Source organism: Lathamus discolor, chromosome 9 (genome assembly GCF_037157495.1).
Source record: "Lathamus discolor isolate bLatDis1 chromosome 9, bLatDis1.hap1, whole genome shotgun sequence".
NCBI classification, from domain to species: Eukaryota; Metazoa; Chordata; class Aves; order Psittaciformes; family Psittacidae; genus Lathamus; species Lathamus discolor.
In genome coordinates, this window is record NC_088892.1 from 8,453,370 (window position 1) to 8,481,285 (window position 27,916).

Consider the following 27,916-nt stretch of genomic DNA (forward strand, 5'->3'; position numbering starts at 1 on the left):
AAAGAAGGACAACACCTGCCTGGACTTGAGTACATTCCCCCACCATTTTGTTGGTGAGCAATGGGCCAGTGTGGGGACTGCTCCCATGCAGGACCCAGCTCCTGTCCCCATCAGCCCCAGTTACAGCAAATTCCGCTCTCAGCCTCTTGATAAGATGACAGATGTAGAGCATTATAAAGAGCTTCCCACTACTAAGACTGGGCGGCCAAGGGTGGCTCTGCAGAGGCCCTACAGTAGCAAGCTGTGATGTACCTCTAGGCAGCCTGCTGGAGCATGATGGCACATTCCCATTGCACGGCATCAACCCTACAATGCCTCCGCTGATTTCTTCAGTGCTTTGGAGGACAGTCATCTTTAACCGTGCTCACCTTTCCAGGAGAGCTTTGAGGCAACAGGGTTGCTCCACACTCACCTTCACTAGAATATTATTGCAGGTTGAAAGCAAGGTGTTAATATTAAAGCCCAGTGTCTTTGCCACAACAAATTTGTTCTGACATTCCTACATAGAATGGAATAACTCAGCTGAAAACTGTTACAAAGAATATGTTTATGGCAGATAGATTTTTAGGCTCAATATGTTGATTGAGATAGATCTTATTACATGAGGAAGCAGGCACTGGAACCAGCGTAGGGTGTCCAGTTACACCTAACGTGGTAAGGGGAATTATACTGGTAAGGCAAACCTGCTCAGTTTGCAACAGGCAGAACTAAATGAAGTTGGTTTTAATCATCATCTCTGGCTATCTCTGTTCCATCATTAACGGGACTGCTCCCTAACCAGCTGAAGGAGGAAGAAACTATCTTCAAGTTGCAGCATGATTCAGCTGCTTTTCCAAGCAAGAGGAAATGATACGTCTCTAAAATACAGTTAGAGCACCTTGGATAACAGAGAACAAACAGCCGTGAAAAGGCTTTGGGTGTTTTCCACACCTGTTCTGGGTAATAAAAGTAACTGAAAGGCAAAGCCTGTGTGAGATGAGCTATACTGCAAGTCCTTTCTCATGTGCTGTTTGATCCTGCTTGTGTAGGTAGCAACTAGGGGTACTTGGTGCCTGGGTTCACTAGTTTTAAGTGCATGGAATAAATCAAGTCACCTGCATCAACGATGAAGATCTTCCTCTTGCCTGCCATAATTAACTACTAAATGAAGTATAACTTCATTATATAAAATCATAGAATAGTTAGGGTTGGAAAGGACCTCAAGAACATCCAGTTCCAAACCCCCTGCCATGGGCAGGGACACCTCACACTAAACCATGTCAGCCAAGGCTCTGTCCAACCTGGCCTTGAACACTGCCAGGGATGGAGCATTCACAACTTCCCTGGGCAACCCATTCCAGTCTATATACCTGTGTATATACATATACTTCATGTCTCCTGCAAATATGGTGGAGACCAAAGGAAAATGTCTCATAAATAACCCCTGAAGAACACTCCTCAGCATGCTGTATGAAGTTTTTTGTTCTCTGAGAATGGCAAGACAGCCCCAAAGGGCCACAGCTACTTCGACAGTGCAAAGGTGAAGTAGAGAGGTACATAATTATCTCAGGTGAGAGCACAGCAAGCACAAGGAAGAACAAGTCCAGGTGAGGAGGGGATTTTCCCCATCACACACTGTGAATCTTGCTGCCATCTGCCCCTGCAGAGGTCAGGGCTCTGCCAATTCCAGGTCCCACTTTCCTGGCATAAGGAAAGATGTTGTTAATGTGCTGTTGGTGACAAATTAAGTTATTCTCATCTAACCTTGGGACCCAAAGGCCAGGAAACAGTTACAATTGAGTGCAAAATGTCTGCTCTTGAGAGATGGGATATGAGGATGAGAACATTTAGGTCAGAGAGGGAAATCTTGGTGTTAAAAAGCTAAGGCTTGAGTATAGGGTTTAAAAACCAGGGCACAGAGAGGACCACACTGGCTTGAATACTTGCTCTGGGCGGGCTCAATTTGGTACCATCCTATGTGCAAAGACTTCGGTTCTTTGGTCTGAAATAGAATGGAAAATGGAGGGCTGGGAAGGAAAAACACTGCTGCTCTATTGCGCGGGTCACGTCAGCTGGGGATGCTCTGGACACAACGTGCTGGGAAGAAGATCTGCAAAGCAGCAGCCAATTGAGGAAACAAATAATATTGACATGCCCTGCCTGTGGTACTGGAAATAAAACCTTCCTGCCAGGAAGAGACTGAGCCCAACCCTCCCAGCCCCACCTGCTCCAGGGGGAGGGATCGGGCTATAAAAGACTCGGGTGCTGAACAGAGACTCACAGCGAGTCGGGGCTCTCCAGGGAATCCTCCTGCTCCGGCTGTGACCATGGGAAAGCGAGTGGCCGTGGTGCTGGCTGGCTGCGGGGTGTATGATGGGAGTGAGATCCACGAGTCCTCGGCCGTGCTGGTGCATCTCAGCAGGGAAGGGGCACAGGTAAGAGGCACCCCAGCAGCACCAACCCCATCTCCGGCTCCTTTCGCCCTGCTCTGCTTCTCAACCCCTCTCTTTTGCCAAAGCTACTTACCTCGATGGAGCTTTGCTGGACAAACTCAGAGCTCCCCATTGCTGCCATGGGGTTTGCCAAGTGTAAGTGACTGGGGTGAACAGCACACTGAAGGGGTGTAGCCAGCATGGAGAACTCCCTGGGCTCTGCTCTGCCCTCACAGCTTTGTTATATGAGGGCTTGAAGCTCTGCGTGGAGTGTTTCCAAACCGTGAAACAAACTTTCCTAAGCGTGTTCTCAGTTCTTTTTGGCTTGCACTCCCTCTCCTCTGCTTCTGCTGAAAGATTACTACTGGTTTGGGCTGTTTGAAACTCATCTTTTTGACCCCCTGGAAGATCAGAACTGAAAACAGACAAGTTCTTGTTAGTTGAATTTGAGTAGGGGTAAAAGAGGCAATCCTCAGGCAGCTGTTCTAATGTGCCGTTTGTGCGAGCCTGGAAGAGGAGGGAGAGAAGCCCTGTGTAACATCACCCTCAGCTCAGAGCTCTTTTCCTTGGGATGGGAATACCTCAGTTAAATAGAACGGCACAGTAGTGATGGATGGACCCGTGCTGCGGAGCCAGGGCACCCAATCCCAAAGCCTTCAAAGCAGGGATTCTCTCTTCGGTTTAAAGCTGAGACTCATCCAGACCTTTCGTCCACTGCGTGTGCAATTTTGCCTCTTCTCTGCCGGAGCTGCTGCGCTCGGTTCCCTCTTGCCATTCCCTGCGCTGGCAGCTGAGAGCAGAGTCCTGCCTCATCCCTGGATGAGCAGAGGCCTCTAGTGGGGGAAACTCGGGTGCTAGTTCAACCTCTTGCTTTTCTTTTTCGGTCATGCTGGTCTAAGGAAGCAAAGCAAAGGATAGAATAGAACAGAATGGAATGGAATAGAATGGAGAATGGAAAATAGATTTCTTTCCTAATGAAGTAACGCAAGCGTTTTCATTCACTACCTGTCATCTTTAACACACTTACAATACAAGGCTAAAGGATAACAGACTTTTCCCCTCTTTCTCCAGGCAGAGGTTTATGCTCCTGATGTAGATCAGATGCATGTGGTGGACCATGTGAAAGGGCAGCCAACTCAGGAGAAGCGCAATGTGCTGGTTGAAAGTGCCAGGATAGCCCGAGGTAACATCAAGGACCTAGCCAAGCTGGATGTCAAGGGGCTGGATGCTCTCATCATACCAGGTAGGACAGCATCCTGCCATCTACTGAGCTTCGCTTTCACTGGATGCAAGCCCACTGTCCCCCTTTCCAACATGCTACCTCCTTATCAGGACCATGCAGTTCAGTGGGGATGGGTTAGGCCTGGAGCAAGGATTAAGGGACAAGTGAAAACTTGTCAGGACTTGATGATCTTAAAGGCCTTTTCCAGCCTAGCTGATTCTGAGTCGATACTATGTTCCACCCTAATTCATGGGGTGAAAAACAAAATTAATGTGTGAAACACAGCACCCAACAGAGCATTTATAACTCTCCTTCAGTCCTGGAGGGAAGCAAGATGCTGTGATGTCTCATCTCCTGGCAGTCAGCTCACAGACGTTCAGCTTGTCTGGTCTTAATTACTTTATCGCACTGGGCAAATGCTGCCATGAACCCAAACCGTTTCAGTGTCCTGCCAAGTAATACCTGGGAAAATCCTGCCCTGGAGTACTGATCTTCCAGTCTAATCTGTTTCTCTTCTCTCAGGTGGCTTTGGAGTGGCTAAAAACCTGAGTACTTGGGCTACACAAGGCAAGAACTGCGTCATCTCCAAAGCGGTGGAGGATGTCCTGAAGGCATTCCACGCTGCCAGGAAGCCCATTGGCCTGTGCTGCATTTCCCCAGTGCTGGCAGCCAAGATCTTCCCAGGCTGTGAGCTGACAGTGGGTCATGACACAGAGTGTGAGAAGTGAGTAACCTCAGTGTGCCCAGAGGAAATCCCATCAGGAATGTCATGGAATCAGCAATGCCCACCTGCTAGATAAAGCACCCTGTCCCAGCTATCGTGTCCTGATAGCGAAAGTCTTGTGATGAGCTGAACATTATTTCTGAGAATGATCCATGTCATGCTGATAAATCAAATACTCAGTGTTTTTAATGCCCACCTTTGTAACTTACACATTCCTTATGTTAAAGTAGAAATCTGATTTTATTTGGACAGTTTTCTGCAGTGGGGGTGTTTTACCATGGGGGGTACAAGAGAATCATACAGGAATAAATGAGAGGTTGAGTAAGGACAATGTTAAGATTCCTGGGCAGGAGGAATCTGTCCTCCCCTTTACTAGGAGTGGGGAAGGAGGATACCAGAGGGATCAGTGAAACAAAGAGAAGTAACAGGAGGGAGCTTGTTTCCCTGCAACACATGGCAAAAGCCACCCTTCAGTTATGCCCTTACTTTGGTAGACACCACTTCAAAGACAAACTGTGCCATAGCTGCTGCCTTTGGAGTGAAGCATTTAGTAACCAGGGCCCTTGGGGGCACTTAACAGTTAAAAGTTGAAACCTTTCAAGTACTTGGGAGAATTGTTTTATTATGTCACTGTAATGTGGAGGTTTTCTTGGTTCTATAGTAACAGAGAAACTCCTCTGATGGGAAAACATTTGGATCCTATTGAGCTGGCTTTCTGTAGGGTCCATCCATCTCCCTGTAATCCAGACTTTTATTCCTGGCTTCATCAGTCACTCTGTGCAATAACTTCCCACCCAGGGTTCATTCTCTTTTCTTCTTGTAGATGGCCTTACGCCAAGACTGCAGAGACCATGAAGGAACTTGGTTGTAAGCACGTGAACAAACACGTCACTGAAATCCACGTGGATGTGAAGAACAAGCTGGTGACCACCAGTGCCTTCATGTGCAACGCCCCCATCCACGACATCTACGACGGCATTGGAAAGATGGTCAAAGAAGTGGTCAGACTTGCCTGAATGCCACAAAGCCACAGAATCCATTCTCCTCTGGAGTGCAGATAACGTTCTTCCCCCCTCACATCCACATCACAGCAGGCAGACTGCCGCTCAGACGGAGTTCTGCCCCCCCATCGGGCCACTGGTGCTGCTGAGGAGGCAGAACTCCAGAGGAATACAAGTGCTGCCGTGTTCTGCCAAGGACAGAGCCCTTAGTGACAGCAAGCTTGGTAGGAACTGAAGTGTGGGCACGCATGGAGCTGGCATGCAGAACCCAGGTCTCCCCAGGGCTCAAGCACAGCCACTACCCTTGGTTCGGAGCAGTTGAGGAGTTGGCTAGGTCATGTCAGTGTGACTGGGCTGACCCAACATGAGCATGTCATGTGTCAACAGGAGTAGTCCCTGTTTCAGACTCCTCAAACATCCATCTTTGCCAGCACTGCAAGGCTGCCCCACACCTCCACCTCACAGATGGGTTAGCGGCGAAAGGCAGGAACACGGCTGTGCTACTGAATAAAAGCTGAGACTTTACACAGGCTGAATTCTGCTTCATTTTTGCCTTTTACTTGGGATTAGGATATGTTCCATGTGCTACTTGTTGGCCAGTGAGTGCGAAAATGATACAGGAAGAAGTCACCAGCAGCAAAACCCACTTGTTTTGCTGGGATTTGTTAGAACTCAGACTTGGGCATGAATGTGACAGATGAAAGCAGAATCAAACCCATGTTAGCATACAGGTCTAATGGGAAGAGGTTAAATTCTTCTTTTGTGCTAACAAAATCATAGAATCCCAGATTGAAAGAGACCTCAAGGGTGACCTGGTCCAACCTTTCTAGACTAATGTTATCCTGGTGTGCTCATGAAAATGTGACAGAGGAAATTCACAGATAGGGTAGGAAAGTGGGTGAGAATGGTGGGACAACTTCACCTCCTAAATGCTCACTGTGGCCAGAGCTTCTCAGTCTTCGCCAGGGTTTCTTCTCCAGAACCCACACACATGTAAAGGTAATTAGATCTTAGGCAGTTCTTCTTCCCTGTGAGGGTGGTGGGACACTGGCACAGGGTGCCCAGAGAAGCTCTGGCTGCCCCATCCCTGGCAGCATTCAAGGCCAGGTTGGACACAGGGGCTTAGAGCAATCTGGTCTAGAACCAGGTGTCCCTGCCTGTGGCAGGGTGTTGGAACTGGCTGAGCTTTAAGGTCCCTCCCAGCCCACACCCGTTTGGGATTCTATGAAAGAAGCAATGAAGCTGTGTGGGATTTCATGAGGGTAAATCATAGCAAGCAAAGAGTCAGCTGTTTCCCTGGCAGCAGACCAGAGGGCCTGCTGTGCCATTTGTGTACTTCCTTCCACAGCTCTGATGGCTTAAAATAAGACACTTTAGTTTAAATACAATCTTATATGTGAAACCACTGAATATTCCTGCAGCTATCCAGAGCAGCAGCTCTGGCCACTTTCCTCTCCTGCTGCAAAGAGATTTCTTTGAAGGTGGGCACTGAGCAGCAGTACAACAAGTTGCAGCAGTCTATTTACTTATTACTTTATTTTTAAAGAACATACTAAAAACGGGGAGGAGGGTAACTACTGTCAAACAGAGTAGGAAGTGCTGATGCCTGCAAATATGTCATATAAACAGTTCACTGCAGCTGCACCCAAACCAAGGCATTGAATTAAAACCATCAACTGCTGAATAACAGCTTCGCACTCTCGGGTTTTGAGTCCTCTCTTTGCCAAACCCTAATCATTTGACACATGGGTTTTAGTCAGAGAAGGGTATGAACACTGGCAGTGACAAATGTGATCTATACACAGAATGTAAAGATCTTATGAGCACAAAGGAGCAGCCATGTTGCTACACCTAAATAGGTTTGCAGCTGGTAACTGCTCACAAACACAAGTGTAAGAACATTCACTTCAAGAATAATGACCCTCATTTTTTGCTGTCTGAAAAGAAATAAAGGCTGTAAAAAAGTGAGGCACCTCTTAAATGTTTATACATATGTGCAAAACAGAAGCGAAACTGTTTCAGAAAAGGCTGGTCTCGTTCATGATGCTCAGGAATTCCTGCTCGTTCACTTGCCCATCCCCGTCTCTGTCTGCTTCATCGATCATTTCCTGGAAGATCATAGAATCATAGAATAGTTCGGGTTGGAAAGGACCTCAAGATCATCTAGTCCCAACCCCCCTGCCATGGGCAGGGACACCTCACACTAAACCATCCCACCCAAGGCTTCATCCAACCTGGCCTTGAACACTGCCAGGGATGGAGCACTCACAACCCCCCTGGGCAACCCATTCCAGTGCCTCACCACCCTCACAGCAAAGAATTTCCTTCTTATGTCCAATCTAAACTTCCCCTGTTTAAGTTTTAACCCATTACCCCTTGTCCTGTCACTACAGTCCCTGACAAAGAGTCCCTCCCCAGCATCCCTATAGGCCCCCTTCAGGTACTGGAAGGCTGCTATGACGTCTCCACGCAGCCTTCTCTTCTCCAGGCTGAACAGCCCCAACTTCCTCAGCCTGTCTTCATACGGGAGGTGCTCCAGCCCCTGATCATCCTCGTGGCCTCCTCTGGACTTGTTCCAACAGTTCCATGTCCTTTTTATGTTGAGGACACCAGAACTGCACACAATGCTCCAGGTGAGGTCTCACAAGAGCAGAGTAGATATTTGTGTTCAGGAATCAGAGGCAGGTTAGACTGGATTAGGATTGGCAGATTAATTCAGAATTCGAACAACTTTTTAGTACATTGCATTGGAGGGGACAGTGGTATAACGCCAGACCTGTTATGCCACAAAACGTTGACTTCTTCCTAATACCTGATCTCAATCTCCCCTCTGGCAGGTTAAAGCCATTCCCCTTTGTCCTGACCCTATAGGACCTGCCCAAAGCCCTTCTTCAGGTTTCCTGTAGCCCCTTTAGGCATTGGAGCTGCTCTAAGGTCTCCCTGGAGCCTTCTCTTCAGCAAGCTGAACCAGCCCAGCTCTCCAAGACTGTCTCCACAGTGCTCCAGCCCTCATGAAGATCAGTGATCCCCAATCCCTACCTAAAGGGAGCTCTTCCATTCCTGCCAGGAAGGGCAGATTTTCCTAACAATTCCTTTAGAGGACAGCAGCTAAACCTGAGTGGCTGCTGCCTTTGCCTGGAAGCTGACCCTGAGCTTCCCTCCCTCACTGAGGTAATTCCCATTCAAACAAACCTGCAGCTCGTCATCCGTGAGATTCTCCCCCAGTTCTCTGGCGACACGTTTGAGGTTTTTGAAAGAGATTTTACCAGTTTCATCGTCATCAAAGAGCTTGAAGACTTTGAGAATCTCCTCTTTGGAATCTTTTTCAGCCTTAAAGAAGGAAGAATAGTAGTGGTTATGTGGTAGGTAACACTCGATATAAAGACAAGCATTAGACTAAGAAACTCTCTGAAGAGCAAATTTAACCAAGCCCAGCCAGAAGGAAGCACATGTAGAAAAGGTGAAGGGCTCCTGACCCAGGGCTTCACGGAATGCTTTTTCTTTCATAGCTGGCCAGATGTCCCTGGGATTTCAGATTTGGGATCTTCCACTGTTAAATATCTGGTTTTATTCAGTATGTTTTTAGAAGTGCTCCACCACTTCTGCAAGTGCTTTTTAAAGTCACATACCATTTTCTGTGTTATCACTCTTAAGAAGCCACTGAAACTGATTTTTCCTGTTCCTTCCTTATCGATAACTGATACCATTTTCTTGATCTCTTCTCTTCTAGGTTCATACCCAAGTGCTCTCATGGCCACCTGTAAAGACAAAAAACAATTATAACTCATAGAAATCTCTAAACAGAACCACAGGAGAAAGGGGGGAAAGTTGAACTTTATCACGTTGAAACCCAAGTCTTATGTTCCCAGAAAAACTGTATCCCCCCAACCCCCCCAAGCTCAGAACTGGTGAGATTCTTGAGGACAAAGCTCAGTAACAGAGCCCTGGAGAACTGTTTTCACTGATAGAATGTGGATTTCTTCTTACAAAAGCCTATTTTGGTAAGTGCTTTGTAAAATTGTTGTGATGGGCACTCAGAGAGTGCCACTGCCATTCATACGCTGAAGGAAAAATCCCAGACTGTCACAGAGGACTGTGGAGAGCAATTTCCAAGGCTGCTGGAAAACTGAATGTTATGCCATTCCTGTCAGGGGAATTGCTACCAGTGTTCCTTTTGCAATGAGGAACAAGACACTGAGGAATAGTAATAGTGATAATAAAGCTTATTTCAGGGCCTGTTGAAAGCAAGATGGCAAATGGGACACCCAGAAGTGTCTCAACCAACTGACTCTATGAAAGAAGCTTCTATCACACCTGCAGCTCTGCTGGACTCTTAACAAGCGGATCTGATGGCACAAACGTGGGAGGTCTGAAGATAAGAGACCTCAGGGAACTTCAATCAGCTGATTTTTTTATTCTAGTTCCAAAAATGTTTTCCAGTGGATGTTGGGAAAACACAGCTCAAACACTCCGTGCCTTTGAGAACAGTCCTATAAGCAGGGCACCAGAGGATGCCTTCACGTGGTGACCAGTGCCCACCTACATGCTTTAGTCTCAGTTCCTCTGATAAAGGCACAAGTGGCAAGTTTGCAATCAGGTCTCTCTCTTTCCACAGTCTTAAGTGCATGGATATCCAGCTACAAATTCTGAAAGCAAAGTAACTCCTGATTTATTGGTTCCTATTTTTCCAACAGGACAGGGGCGGGGAGGGACTGAAAATGTTTTGCAATAAATAAAAGCATGAAAACAAATCCCACTGGTGTGTTCCACAGCTCGGATAACCCCATTTGCAAAGCAGCAGTCCTCAGCAACACACAAGCAGGGGAAAAAACCCCACATTTTTAATACGCACAACCCCTTTTTGATGGTTTAGTAACAGAGGAGGTGATGGTACAGAAATACAGAACTATCCATGTACTTTGGCCAGCCCAGCCCTGGAGACACGTGGTAGCAGCAGGACAGAGCTACAATTAAAAGAGACAAATGGACCTGTTGACAACAGTGTTTTAAGCCGGGGGGATCTCTCCCGTTTAAGGACATTTAGGTGTTTATGCCCTGTTATTGATACCCTCGGCAGAACTGTGCTTTCAGCACTAGGCACATTCTCACCTTCAGCTCCTTAACATCCACGCACCCAGCGCCGTCCGTGTCAAGCAGGTCGAAAGCCTCTCGGATACCCCGCTTCTGCTCCTCGGTGAGCTCCAGCTTCGCGTTCGCTTTCTTCCCCTGGGACGCGGCCCCCTGCGAGGCCTTCGGCAAGCTGGAAGCCTTGGCGCAGCAACACAAGAGCAAAGAGGATCAGGCCGCGTCGCCCCGTGAAGGGTGGGTGAGACCCGCAGGGCAGCGGCAGCCTCAACCCCCAGCGTGGCCGCGGCACTGGGAAGCCGGAGCAGAGCGAAGCAGGGCAGGGCTTGAGGCCGCCGCAGGGTCGCACCGGACCGGGTCGGGTCGGGTCGGGTCGGGTCGGGTCGGGTCGGGTCGGGTCGGGTCGGGCCGCACTCACCATCCCTGCGGCCGCTGCCCTGAGGCGGCTCCACTCCTGGCGGTTGCGCTTTCTCATTGGCTAATGCCCCCACGCCGCTGCCATGGCAACCCTTACTCCTATTGGGAGGTGCTTGGGCAATTGCTATTGGCCAACAGGTGGCTGGGGCGGGTCTAAGAGGTGACTGACGGCTTGGGGAAGAGCCTCTCCCTCTTCTGTCAACGCGATTGGCCTCAGGGAAGAGGCCGCTGGCCAATCAGCGAGCGACGGGCACCTAACGCGATGCTCAGCCCAGCGAGCGCGGGAGCAGAAGTGGCGGGAGCCGAAGGAGTGGGCGGGGTTTGCTGGAAGCGTCTGCGCTGATTGGTGGGAGTGAAGGGATGGGCGGAGCCAGACCGGGCGTGAGGGTGGGCGGTGGAGTGTGAGAGCGGTGCCGGTGTGGTGAGTGGGGCAGGGGCGGTGTGAGCGGTCGTGGGGGCTGCAGAGGGGCAGGGATAGGGATAGGGATAGGGATAGGGATAGGGATAGGGATAGGGATAGGGATAGGGATAGGGATAGGGATAGGGATAGGGATAGGGATAGGGATAGGGATAGGGATAGGGATAGGGATAGGGATAGGTTGTGGGGACTGTGGAGCTGAGAGGGCTGAAGGTGAATGAACATGGCGTCGGGTGTGTGGGGAGGCAAGCTGAGGGAGGCTGCAGGCTGTGAGGAGGGCTGGGGCTTAGGGAAGGGTGAGGGGTGTGTGGAAGGGCAGGCTGGGGGCAGAGAAGGTGGGGGTTGTGTGAGGAGGTGGGGGTAAAAGGGTAGCTTGTGGGTGTGTGGAGTGGGCAGCTGGGGCCTGAGGTGCTGGGGGTAGGGGCTGAGGAAGGGGGTGAAGGAAGCCGGGGTGGGAGAAGCTGGCTGTGCTGTGCCTGCTGCTGTGGGACAGGCGGGCTTGGTGCTGCTGAAATGCTTGAACTCCAGCTTATTTTGTTGTTCTCGAACAACTATATTTGAAGAGGATGTTGCCAAAACCTGAAGCTGTGTTCATGTTGTTTGGGGTGTAAATATTAAGACTTAAAGGAAGTCTGTGAAGCTAACACAAGCATTTAAAATAAGATGTTGCCTTTGTTATAAAGGTATTTTGTGATATTAAAAGTAAGCCTTTGAGAAAGCTGCTTCATGTCACTGTTGTACTGCTTATTTTGCTCGGCAGGGCAGTGAAAATTACTGCTTCTCATGCTTCTGCTTTAGTGCGATGGCTTCAAATCTTGATTTAACTAGAAATGTGTTTAAAAGTATTATAATGAAATAATCCTCTTCTTTCTTAAAGGAATCGGGTTGAGAGTGAACCACCTGAGAAATGGCCACACGCCTCAGATCAGTGAGTTGAGGATTTAAATGATGCTTTATGAAGATTTGTCTTGCAGAAATATTTTCGTAGATACTTCCAACTGTTCCTGCATTAGTAGAGATACTGGCAAGGAAATTGGGATTTTTCTAAGGAATCATTTGCTGTTGTTAGTTCCAAAGAGCTCCAGGAATGCTTCAGCCTCCCAAGTATACCAGTGGCTTTGTCAGTGTCAGATCAATAGAGCTGAAAGTTTAGTTACTCCAGGAGCATTTCTACGTGCTTTATAACATATTCCTTGTTATAAAGGCGCAGCGGAGGCCCCTGAGATCTACCACACCATTGTAACCTCTCTATGGTTGCTGCATTGAGTGTACAGGAAGTTAGAACATGGAAAGAGTAACATTTTGCCTAGCTCAGAAGGGTGTTTGGATATTGCTTTTAGGAGTACAGTTTACTCAACTGTTCTGTTGCATTACCCGTGGCTCTTGTTTATAGAGACATTTCTACCTAGTGAACTATTTTCTTATGAATCTATATGAAGCTTACTGAGGCCCAGTGAATCTCTGATAGTTAGGAAACAAAGAAACAGAAAACCCAATGTAGTATCCTGGTGCAGTGTGAGCAAGCTGTCATATCTTCACAGCACAACACTAGATAGGTAGTAATTCATATCCTAAACCCAGTACCATCCTGTGTAGCCTGGCTTTCTACCTGCTCATGAATCTAGCTGCAGGCCTGTTAGCTGCAGTTACACTGGCTCTGGTCATTGAGTTGGTTCATTTGGTCCTTTCCCAAGAGGTGTGTGCACTAGATTGTGTATCTTAAAAGTTATTTAAATACCCTGCTGTTCATCACCGGTTAGAATACTGCTAGTGTAGCTGAGGGAGTGGAAAACGATAATTCAGAAGCGCCTGGATGGTCTCATCTGTACTGGCAGAAAATGATTCTGATAATTAGGGCTAGAGGGCGTTGTTCTGCCACTGTCGAGCACTTCAGCACATCCAAGCACGATGTGCAGCTCGGGTGCTCTCAGTTGGTGAAGAATGAGCTGGAATCATAGAATTGGACTGATTTGAGTTGGAAGGAGCCTTAGAAGAAAGGACACAGGGGGAGGCAAGTAGAAATATTGATGGAATGGAGTGACTGCCTCTGAAGAGGGTACACTTGGGGAAAGGACACTGCAGAGGAGTGCAACTGACTTCAGAGAATCAGGGAGCTGAAGAGCAAAGCATGTGTAAAACTGTTGTAGTGGGAGAGTGAGCTGCAAAGGGTTCTTAAACTTACATATGCTTTCTCTGTCTGTTCTCTTACAACTATCAAACCCACACAGATTTGGCCAACCCGTTAGGGCTTGATTTTAATGATTTGAATCATATTGTACTTTGCATGCACCACTCGAAATAACTGGTTATACTTTAATGTGACTGAGCAGCAGTGCTGAGCTTCTCTAATTTCTGCTGTGGGTAATTGAGACTTTGCAGTAGAACCTTTAAGGATGTAGTGCTTGGAAACTTCTGAGTAACTGTTGTTTTTGTGTGGTCTCACTGGGTTCAAAATTCCTTCAGCCTGATAATGTAACTGCAGAGGTGGGGCTTTGTGTAGCAACAATAAGGAGCAAACCTATTTCCAACCAGGACAGAGCATTCTTTGTATGAAAGCTTCCTCAGACTCATTGCTTGCATGTTCTGTGTTGATGGTGAGGTCTTAGTCTCAGTTCAGTTACATGAGTGACCAGACTGGAATCTGTTGGTGACTTTAGCCATGGATTTGAACAAGCTTAAAAGGAAGGAAGAACCAATGGCTGACTGAAAAGGACTATCATTGCCTTGACCTGTTTGCTTCCTCAGCTTGGAAAAACCTAAAGTTTCACATGGTCTGAAAATGGTTTTGTCCTTGCTAATGGTGATAATTTTCGTGTTCTGAAGTATCTGTGCCCTGTGGCTGAAGCAGATTGTTTGCTTTGCCACAGGGCAGAGTTTGTGGGAGCCATTCCTCTTTTTCTTCACTACTATGGGGGCCACTTGGTCGGCCACTTGGTTTCGGCCACTGCCGAAACAAACCAGTACGTGAGCCATGTGGATCGTTTGTGTGTCTGAACTTTTAAGCACAGACTGATTGAAGAGTCTTTTTCTATCTAAATATAGACTCCTGTAATTAAACTACACACTGATTAGTGCAAAATTCCAGCACATTAATTTCTCAGAGCAGTTTCCTTGTGCACTTTGGTGTATGTCTGCATGTTAAGGTGTTTTTCTCCCTGTTTCCACAGGCTGGTAAGAAATGTACTGTGATCGGCGGGTCTGGATTCTTAGGCCAGCACATGGTGGAGCAGCTCCTGGAGAAGGGTTATGCAGTCAACGTGTTTGATATTCAGAAGAGGTTTGACAATGACAGAGTGCAGTTCTTCTTGGGAGACCTCTGTGACAAAGAGGTACAGACTAATGACAGACAGTACATGGCATGGCAGAGAGAAGGGATGTGTGTTTAAATAAATGTTCCCTTGAGCAGCTTACTGAGCCTTGCCTGAGGCACTGAAACACCTGAAGGCATTGCACAGGTTGTAAAGGGTGTGTGGATATGGCCCCCAGCTATGCCCTGGGAAGCCAGTAGCCAAAGCAGTTTTCAGACCTTCCTCTAGAACATTTAAAGGAATTTACTTGAGGTCTTCTTGAAGCTGAAAAGAGCAGAACTTGTTTCTATATCATGCTTTGCATTACTTTTAGCTCAGACATACAGTGTAATTACAGTCCCTGTTGGTAATGGTGTGTGGGTGCTCTCCTGGCTAACCCCAGCTGCGTGAGAACACCATAGTGCATCACTTCTAACAGTCAGCTGAGACCTCCTGCCTAGCTCAGCCATGTATTGAGCCATGGCTATATGATGTGAACAGGCATCTCCCCAGAAGGGTGAAGAGCCATGGCTCAGAGCTCTGTGCCAATCACCAATGCAGACAGTGCCACAGGGTGCTGGTGCTGCTAAACCTGCTGCTTGCTGGGTTTTCTAACTCCTGTCTCCAGGTAATTTGGAGTCTCATACCTGCGCTGAGACTACTGCAGGTTGTTAAGTCAAGGTAGCCTCTAGGTCTTCGAAAATTCCCAGGTTCTTCTCTGGGAAGGAAATATGTAGTGTGGTTTTGCCTAGCAAGAAGGAGAGGACAACAGAGATCCTGGATGCTAATCCTGTTCCAGGTGCTTGTCTTTATGGAGGGAACATGACTTGAAATTTAGTGGGGTTTTTTTCCATAAGAAAAAGATTTGTGTTTTATTTTCTTCCTCTCTTTGTTTCCTCTGAGTGGTGCTGCTGTTGCTTCACTGCTGTCTCATGTGATGTCTCCTCCAGGCTTTGCTCCCAGCTCTACAAGGTGTGTCAGTGGCATTTCACTGCGCATCGCCAGCACCTTCAAGTGACAACAGGGAACTGTTTTATAAGGTGAACTTTTTGGGAACCAAAGCTGTCATTGAAGCCTGCAAAGAAGCTGGAGTGCAGGTAAGGGAAGAAAAGCATATAGAGACTATAAGCTGCTGATGTGACTTTATAACAGTTACAGCATGGACCAATTTCAGTCTAGTTTGAGAGAGGTCTCTGAGATAGCAAATACCTACTTGTGTGAAAATTAGTAGAAGAGACTCAGTTGGTCTCCTGCTTAGTGTCTGGTGTAAGCTCAGGCCATGTTTGTCACAGAAAACCCACTCATGGCTATATTCCTGACTGCAGGAAAAGCATTCATGAAAATTTGTCCTACCAGACGTCTGGGAACCACCCACAGGAGATCACCCACAAGGGTGCTCTCTCAATGCTGTAATAAGGGGATGGTTCTGAAGAGAGCTTTTCCAGCACTGGAAGTGTTCATGGTATCTATTACCTACAGTAATTCTTTAATGTATAATGAGAAGAAACACGCTTGTGCCATAAGCCAGTCTAATTTGTTTTAGAAAGTCATTTGCCAATTAAAGAAAGAGCCAGAGCAAACCAGTGCAAATGCAGCAGTGCTAATGTCTACAATTAACTGGTGTCTATCACCCAGGCCTCCCAGCCCAGAGTCTGTTATTTGCTGGGGTGGTTTCCCCTCTCATGTAATGAGCTGTTGTAGGAAATGGGCCATGGGGTGTTTTCCTTCAGGCTTAGTCTGGATTCTGTCAGAGCGAGGAGTTCCATCCTGTTGGAACTTTGTGGGATCTGGTCTTCTTTCTATTACAATGTAGATCCTGTTTAAACCCACATGTTTCTGATTACTCCAAGACATCACTGACATTCTGGTTTGGATCCACTAGTGCACAAAAACATCCAAGATAAGAATTCTTTTCTGGTTTGATCTCTGCAATATTGTTACCATCAAGATGAGTGAATATACCTTAAAAACACTTGTGTGTTAAGGGCTGGAATGTGCCAAGTGGGTGCTCTCATTTCCTGGAGATGTCTTGGGTGCTAGTTGAAATGCTTCAATCTCCTTTAAGTAGCACTAAATAATTCAATTGAAAGAGTGGTAGTTTTCTTTCCTGCACTTTCAGATCATCTCCTGCAAGTCTATGTTCTTCTACACTTAGTACTGTCTCAGTTGATTAAACAGTCTTACTGTCTTTACTCAGCTTTTGTAAATAAGGACCCTTTTGTCTTGCGCTTTAAACAGCTGTTTTCATTTGCATCTGTTGCAGAGGCTGGTGTTAACCAGCAGTGCCAGTGTCGTTTTTGAGGGCACAGACATAAAAAATGGGTCAGAAGATCTCCCATATGCAAAAAAACCCATCGACTATTACACAGAGACAAAGATCCTCCAGGAGAAGGTATTTGTCATAATACGAACAACACTGTTCTTCACAGTGCTTAAAAACTGCCCTTCTAAAAGTAGTAATGACATCTTTGGGGTGGAACACTGAAAGCATTAGTGTTTATTTGGGTTGTTCTTGGATTTTTTTATGGGAAATGCAGCAGCTGTTAAAAATAAGTAGGACACAGCAAACTCCCAGTAGAATTAAATCGTCTTCAAAGATGCCTGGCTAAATGTGCTTAGCACTTGGTGCTGCGGGAAGGTGTGATCACACCCCTCCTGAATCGGGTTGAGGAGGCCTATGATGGAAATCATCCATTGATGGATGAGAGAGAGATGGAATTGCTCAGTGTCCTTCTTTTCTCCAGTGGAGAGAAGGAACTTTGAAAGCTCCCCTGATTTCTGTGGTGTTAAATGAGAGGGGTGAGGAGTACCCTTTCTTTGTCAATTCATGAAGCGTTCAGTAATGAGGACAGATTTTTATCTGTTTTTCTCATTCAAGAGGAGTGGGAGAAGAAATGGGAACTAAGGAAGGATTGCTTATAAAGAGATGGATGGACTGTTTCTTCTACTGATGCCTTTTCAAGGAGATGGGGGAACACCCACCCCTTCAGGATGATCTGAGAATGTATTATGAAGCTGTATTTTTCTTCTCAGCCTTTCTCTCCTGATCTGGTTTTCTCTTTTTTCCTACAGGAAGTGCTCAGTGCAAATGACCCAGGCAACAACTTCCTCACTACTGCTATTCGTCCCCATGGGATATTTGGTCCTAGAGACCCTCAGCTGGTTCCCATCCTCATTGAAGCAGCTAAGAGTGGCAAGATGAAGTTCATCATTGGGTGAGGAAGGCTCAGTCCTTTAATAGCTTTTGTTAAAACTGATGCTCAACCTACAAAGCCTTTTTGGAAAGGAATAATATTAAATCTGTTATTCAATTAAAGCTGCTGTTGTGGCATGGAGAGGAGTTAGGGGGGAGTTGATTTATCACTTGTGATTCAGGATTCTCTTTTAAACAATCCTTTCACGTCAGGTACTCCTGCACTCAGGTAAGTGTTCATAGTGCAAAAAGACTATCAGTGGAGAGAGCTGATGTAGCTTGAGCTGCTTTGTATTGTCTAAAGAGCTGTCCTTTTAAATATGAGAGAGCTCAGATTAGTTGCTGTTAATTTAATTAATACACCCTTCTGTTAGCAATTAAAAGGCCTCTATGGCAGTGTTTGAATATCTCTGCTTATAAGATTAAAGGTATTTGCCTTGTTATTAAGCCTGGCAGAGCTTCTAGCTGAAAGTTTCAAGCAAGAAATAGTTCAAGCTACTACTGAGGATATTTTTATTGATGGTATTATGCTCTTGAAAAGAAATATGCTCTTTAGTCTATAATAGACCTGTAATACATGAAAGGAGCTAGTTTGTGTGTTTATGTGCAGCCATGAATACGTGCTTGGGGTGGAAGGAAGGGAATAGGGTTGTGTGGATTTTGGTGTTGGATTCTAGGGGGGGGGTTGATTCTTATTCTTCCTCACAGCTCAATTCTGAATTGATCTCTTAGATTGTTCTGAGAGAAGCAAACCTACACAAACTCAAGGTTTCCACTTTGTGCAAGTCTGCATTCTCTTCCAGCTGAAGCCTGCATTCCTCATCTGAGTATTCCTACAGCTACAGCCTGTACATCCCTTCCAAGAAAGCAAATAAAATAGTTATTCATCCATGAATGCAGGAAATGAAAATCACTCTTTCTCAAAATGCTGGATTGCAGCAATACTGGTTTATGGCCAAATGAGTAATGGTTTTGTAACAAACTGTTGGTTTGATTTAGCCAGGCTCTTGAAAGTGATGTGCAGATTCACTTTCTGTACCTGGGTAGAAACACAGTGGGTTGAATCTCTTTCAGCCAGGGCTGAAGTTGGCTCATTGAGGGATTGAGCGAGAGCTTCCTGAGCCAAGAAATTCATAATTGAAAGCTTGTCCTTAAGTGACTCTGTCTGTGCTGGTTTCTGTTCTCTGCTCTCTGTTTCTATTTGTTCTGCTTCTTTGAATCACTCCAACCTGGTAGGATCTGCAGCACCTAAAAACCTGGTTAACTTGTGAGGTTTAGAACTGGTACTGTTACAGGAACATAAAGTTGGAGACAAGAGCTAAGCCAATAACCTTTCCTATCTCTAAAACCATATGCAGTGATTTCATCTCTCTGACATGATATAGCCTGAAGTTGCAGCATATGAAAGTGGGAGAAGAAGCTTGGAACAAATATACCTTGTGAGGAAGTCCTTCCTTTGGCAGACTTTCAGCCTAACTTGCCTTGGGGCTAATCTTCTTCCTTTTGTCTGCGCAGGGATGGAAAAAACTTGGTAGACTTCACCTATGTGGAAAATGTGGTCCATGGACACATCCTGGCTGCAGAAAATCTTCAGAAAGGCTCTCCCCTGTGTGGGAAGGTAAGGAAGGACCTGGGGAGGGGAGTGGGTGTCCCTCAGACAACCTTCATTTGCAAGCCAGGCACTGGCTTTATGTGTCTGCTCTGTAATTCATGCCGCTGTTTGTCCTGAACCTCTGTTGTGGAGATGAGTGGAACTAGCACACAAATGGGTCAGGGTTTTTCTGTCTATGGCTATAATGAATGGTTGTCCATGTGGTGACCATTGCATTCAACCACATGGGCTAAGATGTAGGACTATACTTTTAATTTTATGCTATAAAACTCCTTGTGAAAGGAAATCCAGGCAGAATTGTGGGCAGCCAAGATGTGTGCATGATAAACATAGTTATTTAGCTTTTACAATAGAGTTCAAAGCAGGAGAAACTTTTCTAGATGTCCATGGAACTGCCATGCTCTGGTTTATGTACTTCAATCTGTTTGCATTGTGCTGTGTCATTCAGTTTGACCATTTACAAGTGATCCTGACCTCTGGAGTGTCAGCAGTAGCTGCCTTCCTTAGCCAAGGAGGGGTTCATCACTTTCCGTACAGAGGTGGTGAGCACAAAGCAGTTTCTCATGGTCTCAGTTAAGTCAGGGATATCAGTTCTCCTCAGCATGAACATGAGATGGGCCATCACAGAGAACAGTTTGTGAAAACCACAATGATTTTATCACTTGGCTTTTTGTCTTCCTCTCTTCCAGGCATTTCATATCACAAATGATGAACCAATTCCTTTCTGGGCTTTCATGTCCCGTATCTTGACTGGCTTGAACTACGATGCTCCCAAGTACCACATTCCCTACTGGCTGGCCTATTACCTGGCCCTGGTCCTGTCTCTGGTGCTATGGCTGCTGAGTCCACTGGTCACCATCAAGGCCACGTTCACCCCTATGCGGGTGGCATTAGCTGGAACCTTCCACTACTACAGCTGTGACCGAGCTAAAAAAGCCATGGGCTACACACCAGTGGTGAGCCTAGATGAAGCAATAGAGAGGACTGTGCAGAGCTACCCTCATCTACGCCAGGCCAAGGCCTGAGGAGCCCTACAGGGATTCTTTTCTACTTGATTTTTGGAATTGCTTTGACGTGTTAACATGAACAATGAGCCAAATCTCACTAATTCTCTGGAACAGAGTCCAGAGAAGTCCTTCCTCCCTCTCACTATTATCTGGGTTGAAATGAAAGCTCCTGTAGGAGCTGTGCTAACAGTTCTTCTCTTTGATGTGACTTCTTGTTTTGAAACAAGAAGGTGAACCCTCTGGACTATGAATAAACACTCTGCTGTGCCCTCTTCAGTCCCAACCCAGCACATCAGCATTCCTCTCTCCACCCTTTTTCTCTGTTTTGTTGCTCTGGTGATCACAGCCACCTCTTCTCAATGAAATACTTCCCACCACTGGTTCCTCTGTGGTTTGGCTTTTTCCTATATAAGAGCAGTGAAAGAGAGGCCACCAAAAAGGAGTCCTGCCACCACCTCTTAAATCATTGAAGCTAATTTTGTTATTCCCTACATGACTGATGGGTGATTTGACTTCTTACTAAGATACCATGAGGTAACCTGAGAACAGGCATGTGGGGCCTGTCTTTGTGAGCAAGCATTTGCCTTTCTTTCTGCAGGAGCCTGTTTCTATTCAAAAAGAACCCAAATAAATCAAGAAGACACTGACTCCTAATTTTGTGTTCCATCTTTGAAAGGGCAGATCCCATTCTGATCATCTCAGCGCAGATAGGTTTTCAGGCCTTCCCTTTGAAAGGGGGCAGAAATCTTTGCTGGGGCTGTCATCAGTCAGCTTGCACTATTGCACCATCATTTACTTGCTTCCCACAAGAGCTGCATTGGGTGGAAGATCCTCCTGTACAAAGCTCTCCTCTTGTCTGACATGCTGGTAATGGTGGGGTTTGTTGCTTTGACCACTTAGTATATCAAAAGAAGCTCATTTCCACAAGAAGATGGTTCTCATAATACTGTGTTCACCAAGCTGTTTAGTTTGACATGTATATTGAGTGTACTTCACCCTATAATCTTTCTAAGTGCTTCAGTTTTGTTTTTAAATGAAGAGTCAAGGTTAGAGTTGGAACTTGTCTCTGTGCCAGTTCTGCCTCCCCAGGAGTTTGGGTGTTTCAGATTTCAGAAGTATGGGAAGTGCCTCACTCAATGAGCCTTAACCTCATCTGGAAGCTCTATGCTTCTGGTGTCCTCAAAAATGAGCTTTATTTTGACTCCTGACTGCTCTATGGGGACTTTTATGTTGGGCTTTTTTCCTTCTAGACACTTACCTGCTGCTTTACCAGGTAACCAGTCTTACTAACCTTTGCCTTGCTGGATCTTAAAGTGAATACCAGCCAGTTCACACAGTTCTGGTTTGCACTGGTCACTCACTTGGCCTTTTCTTTATTCCTTCTGCTTTGTCCAAGCCTCTAGTGTTAGATTGTTAAAGCTTGAATTCTGGAGTGCAGAAAACAAGCCCTGTGGTTGCTACATGTCTGGAATCTGCTTGTGTCATCCCACATCCCATTTCAGTGGGACACAGTTGCTGCTTTCAAAGACCTAAGCTGTGTTAACCTCTGTGATCCATCCATGTGCCAGCACAAATTCAGTGTCAGTGGAAGGACCCTTTCTTCCCTCACTGGTTCTCTATAAGTGTGTACCAGTGCCCCATCTATATATAGACAGTGACATAGGAAAAATTGTTGAGGCTCATGGTGCACAGCAGGGAACTTCAGCTCCTCGTTTGTGAAGCAGGTACAATGCTGCCGTCACACAGAGATGATGAAAGCATAAGCTTATGCTGAAGCAAGAGGAGCAAATGCTACTACCACTGCTTGAAGTCGGTCATACAAAAACAGGTAAAAGCGCATTCTGGCCTCTAGATGGCATTTCCCAGTTAGATCTGCCATACAGCTCCAGTCAGGCCCAAAAATGCCTGTATTGGTGGCAAGTTACTCATCTCCCCTCATCTTTGGAGGACTGTCAAGGTAAGAGGTGAAGGTACCAACCAGAAGGCGCCACAGAAACAAGAGGCACTGGAAGGGCAGGTATGCTGATATGGAGCAGCAGCACCATGGTTTCCCTCACATGTCTGGTTCATCCAAGAAGGGTAAACCAGAGGTTTTGCTTGCATGGGGGTGAGCAGTTCCCAGAGCTGGGCATGGGAAGGGGCATTGCATCATGCTGAAGTCTGTTTGACTTGGTACTCCCTATGTAATTAGGTCAGTTCCCAGAATTTCTTCTGGCAGGCTCACTGGCTTCTGTTTTCCAAACCAGGAGTAAACAGGCCTTGTTGCTGCGGTGGAGCCTGGCTGTGCTCTGCCTGTACTCCCTGGCCACAACATAGAAGGAGCCTTGCTTTGTCTATAGCTCCCTCTATCCCTTATCCAGCCTCCTTTCAACTCATGTTCTCATCCTAATAAGTACCTGCATAAGTCCCATCTTGTGTTTTCTGGGTAAGCCAAAGAGATTGTTCTGTACTTTCCTGCCTGTGATTTATTCATCCTGCCACCTCTTCACAACCTCTATCTTTGTGTGTGTGAGCAGGCAAGTGAGCAGGATCTGCAGAGCAAAACTGCCATTATTGACATCTCCTTCCAAATACCTAGGGGCAGATGCAGTCTGTTGTTCTAGTAATGCTCAGCAGGAGCTGATGAAGACTTCAAACACTTTCCTATAGTGCTCTTGACAAACTTCTTATCTCTCGCTTTGCTTTCCAGGCTGCTTCTTGCTGCAGCTCCTAGTTTTGCTGACCTGAGACTGGTTTTGGTTTGACAAGCAGTGGGAGAGATAAAGAAGATAGCTTCTATTGCTTACCCTAGAGAAAGGGAAGAGAGGAATGAAAGTGCTTTTTTAGGTGGAGTTAAGGTAACCAAGAAGCCCACATCCCCCCTTACAGAGAGACTGACCTAAGTCAAGCCTAAGGTAGATAAGTAGGAGGCTTCAGGTGGAGGATAAAAGCCAGGTTGGGCAGGCTTGAAGCAACCAGCTCTAGTGGAAGGTGTCCCTGCCCATGGCAGGGGGTCGGAATGAGCTTTAAGGTTCCTTCCAACACAAACCAGTTTGTGTGTGTGATGTTACACTGTGGAAGCTCAGCATCTCCAGTGACTTCCAGCATGACTGCATGTGCTGCATGGCAGCTGCTCGGACAGCCCTCTGAAGCTGTGGAAAGGGCCCCTTTGGCTCAGTAGATCCTCACGTAGGTTACTAAGATGTGCTGATGTGGTGATCCCCAAGCACCAATAGGAGCTTCCACACCCTTCAGCACTGCAGAGCCAAACATGGCACAAGTGGGCCGGGCCCTGCTCCGTTTACTGAGTTTCACTAAGGCTTGTGCAAGCCTTTGGCAAGTGCCAGCTCCACAGATGTAAGTGATGGTGCAACTCGGTGCTTATTATGGGAGAAGGAAAGCAAGTTGTTTGCCTGCGAGCCTGGAGGAAGCTTGCTGAGCTGGTGATGAGAAATAAATAAGCATCTCACTGCTTGCAGCAGGGCATGTTTGTGGTGTTTCTGCTACCTGATTGCACATGTTGCTTTCCTGCCTTTGCAATGCCATCAGCCTGGCACTGAGCTGTGGCTGCTCTTCTGCCCTGCCTCTGCTGACAAGCTGGTTTTGTCTCAGTGCTGAGAGCTCCTGGCTTCCTATGGAGGTGTGTCTTCATGACCATGGGTGAGATTAGTGTATTCTAGCACTAAATAGTCCAGGATCTGCGATTCTGTTCTGCTACCTGCTATTAGGAAGGTGAGGTCTGGCGTTTTGGCAGTACTTTGTAATGACACCTCATGAAAAACCAGTTTGATTCCCTTGTAACAAATGGGTGTAGTGGTTTTACACCCTTCTACTCATCACAGCTTTGCTCAGTCTCTACTGGAGCTTTAGTTTTCTGTCACCTTGGCAAAGGCCCACAGCATTGATGGGTTAGTCACCTTCCTTCCACCTTCAGCACAAGGATGGGGGACAGAGTTACACATGAGAACGTGTTATTGAATAAACAGGAAACATTCCAATGGAGCTCAGTGCTCTGGAGGATGGTGATCAACTTCTTATGACTAGAAGATAGTAACAAAAATGTAGGGGTAGTAGTAACTGAATCCAGGCTGGTCAGGGAGACTCTGTGCCTCTGTGGTAGGAATGACAAGAATTGCTGTGCTACTCGGTACAGCCGCCTTCCCCTGACATTGGCTGCCTGGCCTGGGGGTTGAGCAGGTTCCTACCTCACAGCCATCACTGTTTGTGAAGGTATGTGTACTGCACCGCTGGAGAGGAATGTAGCTGCAGAGTTACACGGGCTGGTTTTAAATGGGCTGCTCTTGGAAGCGATAGCAGTGTGTCTGTGGCAGAAAAGAGCTCAGAGCAGGCTGCTGTACCCAGCAAGAAGAGATTACAGTACAGGCATGACTGCAGCTCACAGCCAGCCTGACCTGCTTCTGCTGGGCTGTGAGGGATTCCCTCTGGGACAGCATCTGGACTCCAAGGAGTTTAGAGCTCCTCTGTTGAATGCAGTGTTCAAACCCTAGCCTCAAACAGAAACACTCTTGTAGGAAAGTGTCTGGTTTGCAGGTCAGTCCTCAATTTTTCTCTTTATTTCTTGATGCAAGTACTCCTCATACTTGCCATGATCTCTCCTGGGCAGTTCTTGTGGTGAAGTCACTTCTGTTTCTTATGTATTTATTTATGTACCTAAACAGAGCCTTTTAAGCTGTTTGCTGTTCCACCTTCTCTCCTACCAGCAAGTGGTTTCTGTGGCTGCAGCTTCCTTGTGTGATGCAATTCTCATGTCTCACCGATCCCAAGTGATCTGTTTTGCACTGCACTAAGAATGTTAAGAGACAAACAGCAGTAGCAAGCATCAAGCAGTGCTGATGGTGAAACAGCTTTATGAGGTGCTTGTGCTTTTCTTGTGAAGGAGGTTGGGGGAGAATCCATCTCCTGGTGAAGTCGGGTACTCCAGGCTCAGGGCTGGGGCAGGACACAAGGTCTGCTTGGGTGGTTCAAGCCAGACCCTCTTGCTTTTAACCTGGTACAGAGGAAGCAAATGCCCCTCTTGGATTCTGCTCCTGGACTGAGGAAGTCAAGGGTTTGCTCCAGAGGTGTGCAGGTTGGCTGTGCTGTCTCCAGATGAGGGTGGTCTTGCCAGGGAGACTGAGTTTGGTGGCTTTTTCCTGAAGCCTGGTGAATTTGTCACTGTTTAACCTGTAGCTGCTACCTGGGAAAAGCTGCTACTTCTTGCCATGGTAAGAGTTACAGTTTTGCTAACTTCAGACTGGTATCAGACTGTAGCAGAAAGGCCCAGTTTCACTCCTGCTACACACACACCTACACGCACACTGTCTACGGAATGAATTCGTAGAATCCCAGACTGGTTTGGGTCGAAGGGATCTTAAAACTCCTCCGGTTCCAGCCCCTGCCATGGGCAGGGACACCTTCCACTAGAGCAGCTTGCTCCCAGCCCCTGTGTCCAACCTGGCCTTGGACACTACCAGGGATAGGGCAGCCACAGCTTCTCTGGGCACCCTGTGCCAGCACCTCGGCACCCTCACAGGGAAGAGCTTCTGCCTAAGAGCTCATCTCAATCTCCCCTCTGGCAGGTTAAAGCCATTCCCCTTGTCCTGTCCCTACAGGCCCTTGTCCAAAGCTCCTCTCCAGTTTTCTTGCAGCCCCTTTAGGCACTGGAGCTGCTCTAAGGTCTCCCCTTAAGGAGCCTTCTCTTCAAGCTGAACATAAATCTGGAGTCTTTATTCCAAGCCTCTTCTGGAAGCTGAGAGAGATAATGCTCCTGATCTGATTGTTGCAGTTAAGTGCCTAAAGTGAGCTGACTTCCCCTACAGCCTGACTGGATGTCACCTTTACCTTTGCTCTGGAGGTACCTGGTGGAGCTGTGTTTTGGGGGCTCTGTGGTGTGGGGCTCTCCCAGGTGTCACCCAGGCCTGCTACTTGCTGCCAAAACCCTCCTGCCTCTGGCCACTGCTGTGGGTTTGAAATGCCATGTCATTAAAACCTGAACATGCTCCTGTAATTAGGAGGCAGCAAACCACCCATCAGGGTTTCTGTGCCTGCTGGTGTGAGTGACATCCAGCTATAGTTTGGAAAGAGTGGTTTATCTAAGAGCTTAATTGGGATAAACCCACAAAGGCTTGTTTGGGACTGATTGTCTTGAACTGCTCAAGCTGCTGTGCACCACATATGTTCTTGCTGAGCTCTGTTTGCAGAATGGGAGGACTGCAAACTGTGGTGACATGGCAGCTCCAGTTCAAGGTAAGCTGTTTGCATGGTTGGCTGTGTTGGTTGTCAAATGAGCAAAGCCTATGAAAAACCTTTTCTACCAAGGGGAAAAAAAGAAAAAGGGAAAAGGAAAGTGTGTTCCTGTTCTACTCTCCTCACTGGGAAATAAGGCAAAGCTGTGGTTTACTTGTATACTGACATGCATATACATATATAGTATATATCCTTTGTTATCTACTGTCCCTGACACTCTGGTGTTGTCCTAGTCCATGTGAGGAAGACAGAAGGTCCCTTTCCATGTTCTGCCAGTCCTGGAAGACAACTGTTCTTGAGGCTTCTTTCCAGGCTTTTTGAAGTGCTCTCTCTTGGGACACCCACTCCCTAAGAGGTCTGTGACGTTCATTCTGTCCTTGGAACATCCGCTTCTGCTCCTCTTTGGCAGCACCTGTGGCTGGAAGAACTTCCCAGCTTTACTCTTTCTGTAGAAGCAATGTTTGGCAGCCATCTGCTAAATGGTGACAAGGGTGCAGTGTTTGAGGGATGTGTTGTGGCCCTTGGTGATCCTCCTGTGCAGACCTTGAGTCTCTGAGATGTGTGAGCTTGATTCTTCTGGCAGTTATATTGCTGCAAATGAAAGCAGCTCCCCTGAAATGCAGGGTGACACTGCTTCGAAACAGACAGGAGAGAGACAACTTCTGCATAGGTCTTGGGTTTAGCCGCAAGGATAAGCTGGTACTTTCCATGCAAGCCAGCAGCTGAAGTGCAGGCATTGCCACAGTGGAGCAGTGCGCTGCCAGGAGACACGGGTACCTCCGCACTGAAGGACCATGCACGTAAGGGGAAGAAGCTGTGCTGCTGCCCTTCCCCAGGGCTGCATTAAGAACTGGATCATGGCTTCTTAAATGTACCTCATTGAAATGGGAAATAAGCTGAGAGGGGAGTGGATATAGCAGAATAAAATCCCTTTTATTCTAGTGTAAACTGTCCATGTGTGGCAGTTGTAGCAGTGTCATAGTTCTCCTTTGTCTTTCCCAGGTAAGCCTTAGCTCTTCTCTTGCTTTACTCCCAAGAAGCTGAATGTGGCTGGTGTGATGTACAGCAGTGAGTAGTCGAATGATGTCCTTCAGACAAGTGCTGCTGTGCAACAGCCTTGCTGTGTTAGCCAGCAGCTGAAATTACTCAGGTAGTGTTTGCACCAGAAAGCTGTGGGTACATGAAGTGAACTAATGTCTCCTTTTGCCCCTTCTCTCAGGAGCATTGCTGCAGGATAAGGACAGTATGGAGAACCCCCTGTAGGACTGATACAGGTTTCAGACTGGAGCAGCAAAGGAACTGATTCCTGAAGCA

The 27,916-nt window shown here is 47.0% G+C and overlaps 3 protein-coding genes across 4 annotated transcripts; 2 read left to right on the top strand and 1 right to left on the bottom strand.

The window, feature by feature from the left end:
* The first annotated feature begins 2,243 nt into the window (after positions 1-2,243).
* On the top strand, positions 2,244-5,883 carry LOC136019402 (glutamine amidotransferase-like class 1 domain-containing protein 3, mitochondrial). The gene is made up of 4 exons (XM_065689563.1): positions 2,244-2,414; positions 3,483-3,654; positions 4,156-4,357; positions 5,181-5,883. The coding sequence occupies exons 1-4, from the start codon at positions 2,307-2,309 to the stop codon at positions 5,371-5,373; spliced, it is 675 nt and encodes a 224-aa protein (XP_065545635.1). The 5' UTR covers positions 2,244-2,306; the 3' UTR covers positions 5,374-5,883.
* A 1,394-nt stretch (positions 5,884-7,277) lies between these two features.
* Positions 7,278-10,935, bottom strand: LOC136019403 (uncharacterized). The gene is made up of 5 exons (XM_065689564.1): positions 10,862-10,935; positions 10,468-10,626; positions 8,988-9,116; positions 8,551-8,688; positions 7,278-7,466 (listed from the first exon to the last, which is right to left on the bottom strand). Exons 1-5 carry the CDS (start codon positions 10,916-10,918, stop codon positions 7,377-7,379), a joined length of 573 nt encoding a protein of 190 aa, XP_065545636.1. The 5' UTR covers positions 10,919-10,935; the 3' UTR covers positions 7,278-7,376.
* Positions 10,936-11,224: 289 nt separating this feature from the next.
* NSDHL (NAD(P) dependent steroid dehydrogenase-like) lies at positions 11,225-21,024 on the top strand. 2 transcript variants are annotated; one of them, XM_065689424.1, is made up of 8 exons: positions 11,225-11,281; positions 12,156-12,206; positions 14,446-14,607; positions 15,516-15,662; positions 16,829-16,957; positions 17,638-17,780; positions 19,274-19,376; positions 20,060-21,024. In XM_065689424.1, the coding sequence occupies exons 2-8, from the start codon at positions 12,186-12,188 to the stop codon at positions 20,393-20,395; spliced, it is 1,041 nt and encodes a 346-aa protein (XP_065545496.1). In that variant the 5' UTR covers positions 11,225-11,281; positions 12,156-12,185; the 3' UTR covers positions 20,396-21,024. The 2 variants fall into 2 exon arrangements, with proteins under 2 accessions (XP_065545496.1, XP_065545498.1); XM_065689426.1 differs by lacking the exon at positions 11,225-11,281 and adding an exon at positions 11,446-11,491.
* The last annotated feature ends 6,892 nt before the right edge of the window (positions 21,025-27,916 follow it).

Bases quoted from the DNA above. Each gene is read 5' to 3' on its own strand.
- LOC136019402 (XM_065689563.1), top strand. From the start codon at position 2,307: ATGGGAAAGCGAGTGGCCGTGGTGCTGGCTGGCTGCGGGGTGTATGAT. The intron at 2,415-3,482 runs GTAAGAGGCACC...CTCTTTCTCCAG, and splicing joins TCAGCAGGGAAGGGGCACAG to GCAGAGGTTTATGCTCCTGA. The intron at 3,655-4,155 runs GTAGGACAGCAT...CTCTTCTCTCAG, and splicing joins GGATGCTCTCATCATACCAG to GTGGCTTTGGAGTGGCTAAA.
- LOC136019403 (XM_065689564.1), bottom strand. From the start codon at position 10,918: ATGAGAAAGCGCAACCGCCAGGAGTGGAGCCGCCTCAGGGCAGCGGCC. The intron at 10,627-10,861 runs GTGAGTGCGGCC...TGCTGCGCCAAG, and splicing joins GGGCAGCGGCCGCAGGGATG to GCTTCCAGCTTGCCGAAGGC. The intron at 8,689-8,987 runs GTATGTGACTTT...TCCTTCTTTAAG, and splicing joins GAGTGATAACACAGAAAATG to GCTGAAAAAGATTCCAAAGA.
- NSDHL (XM_065689424.1), top strand. From the start codon at position 12,186: ATGGCCACACGCCTCAGATCA. The intron at 14,608-15,515 runs GTACAGACTAAT...TGTCTCCTCCAG, and splicing joins GAGACCTCTGTGACAAAGAG to GCTTTGCTCCCAGCTCTACA. The intron at 16,958-17,637 runs GTATTTGTCATA...TTTTTCCTACAG, and splicing joins CAAAGATCCTCCAGGAGAAG to GAAGTGCTCAGTGCAAATGA.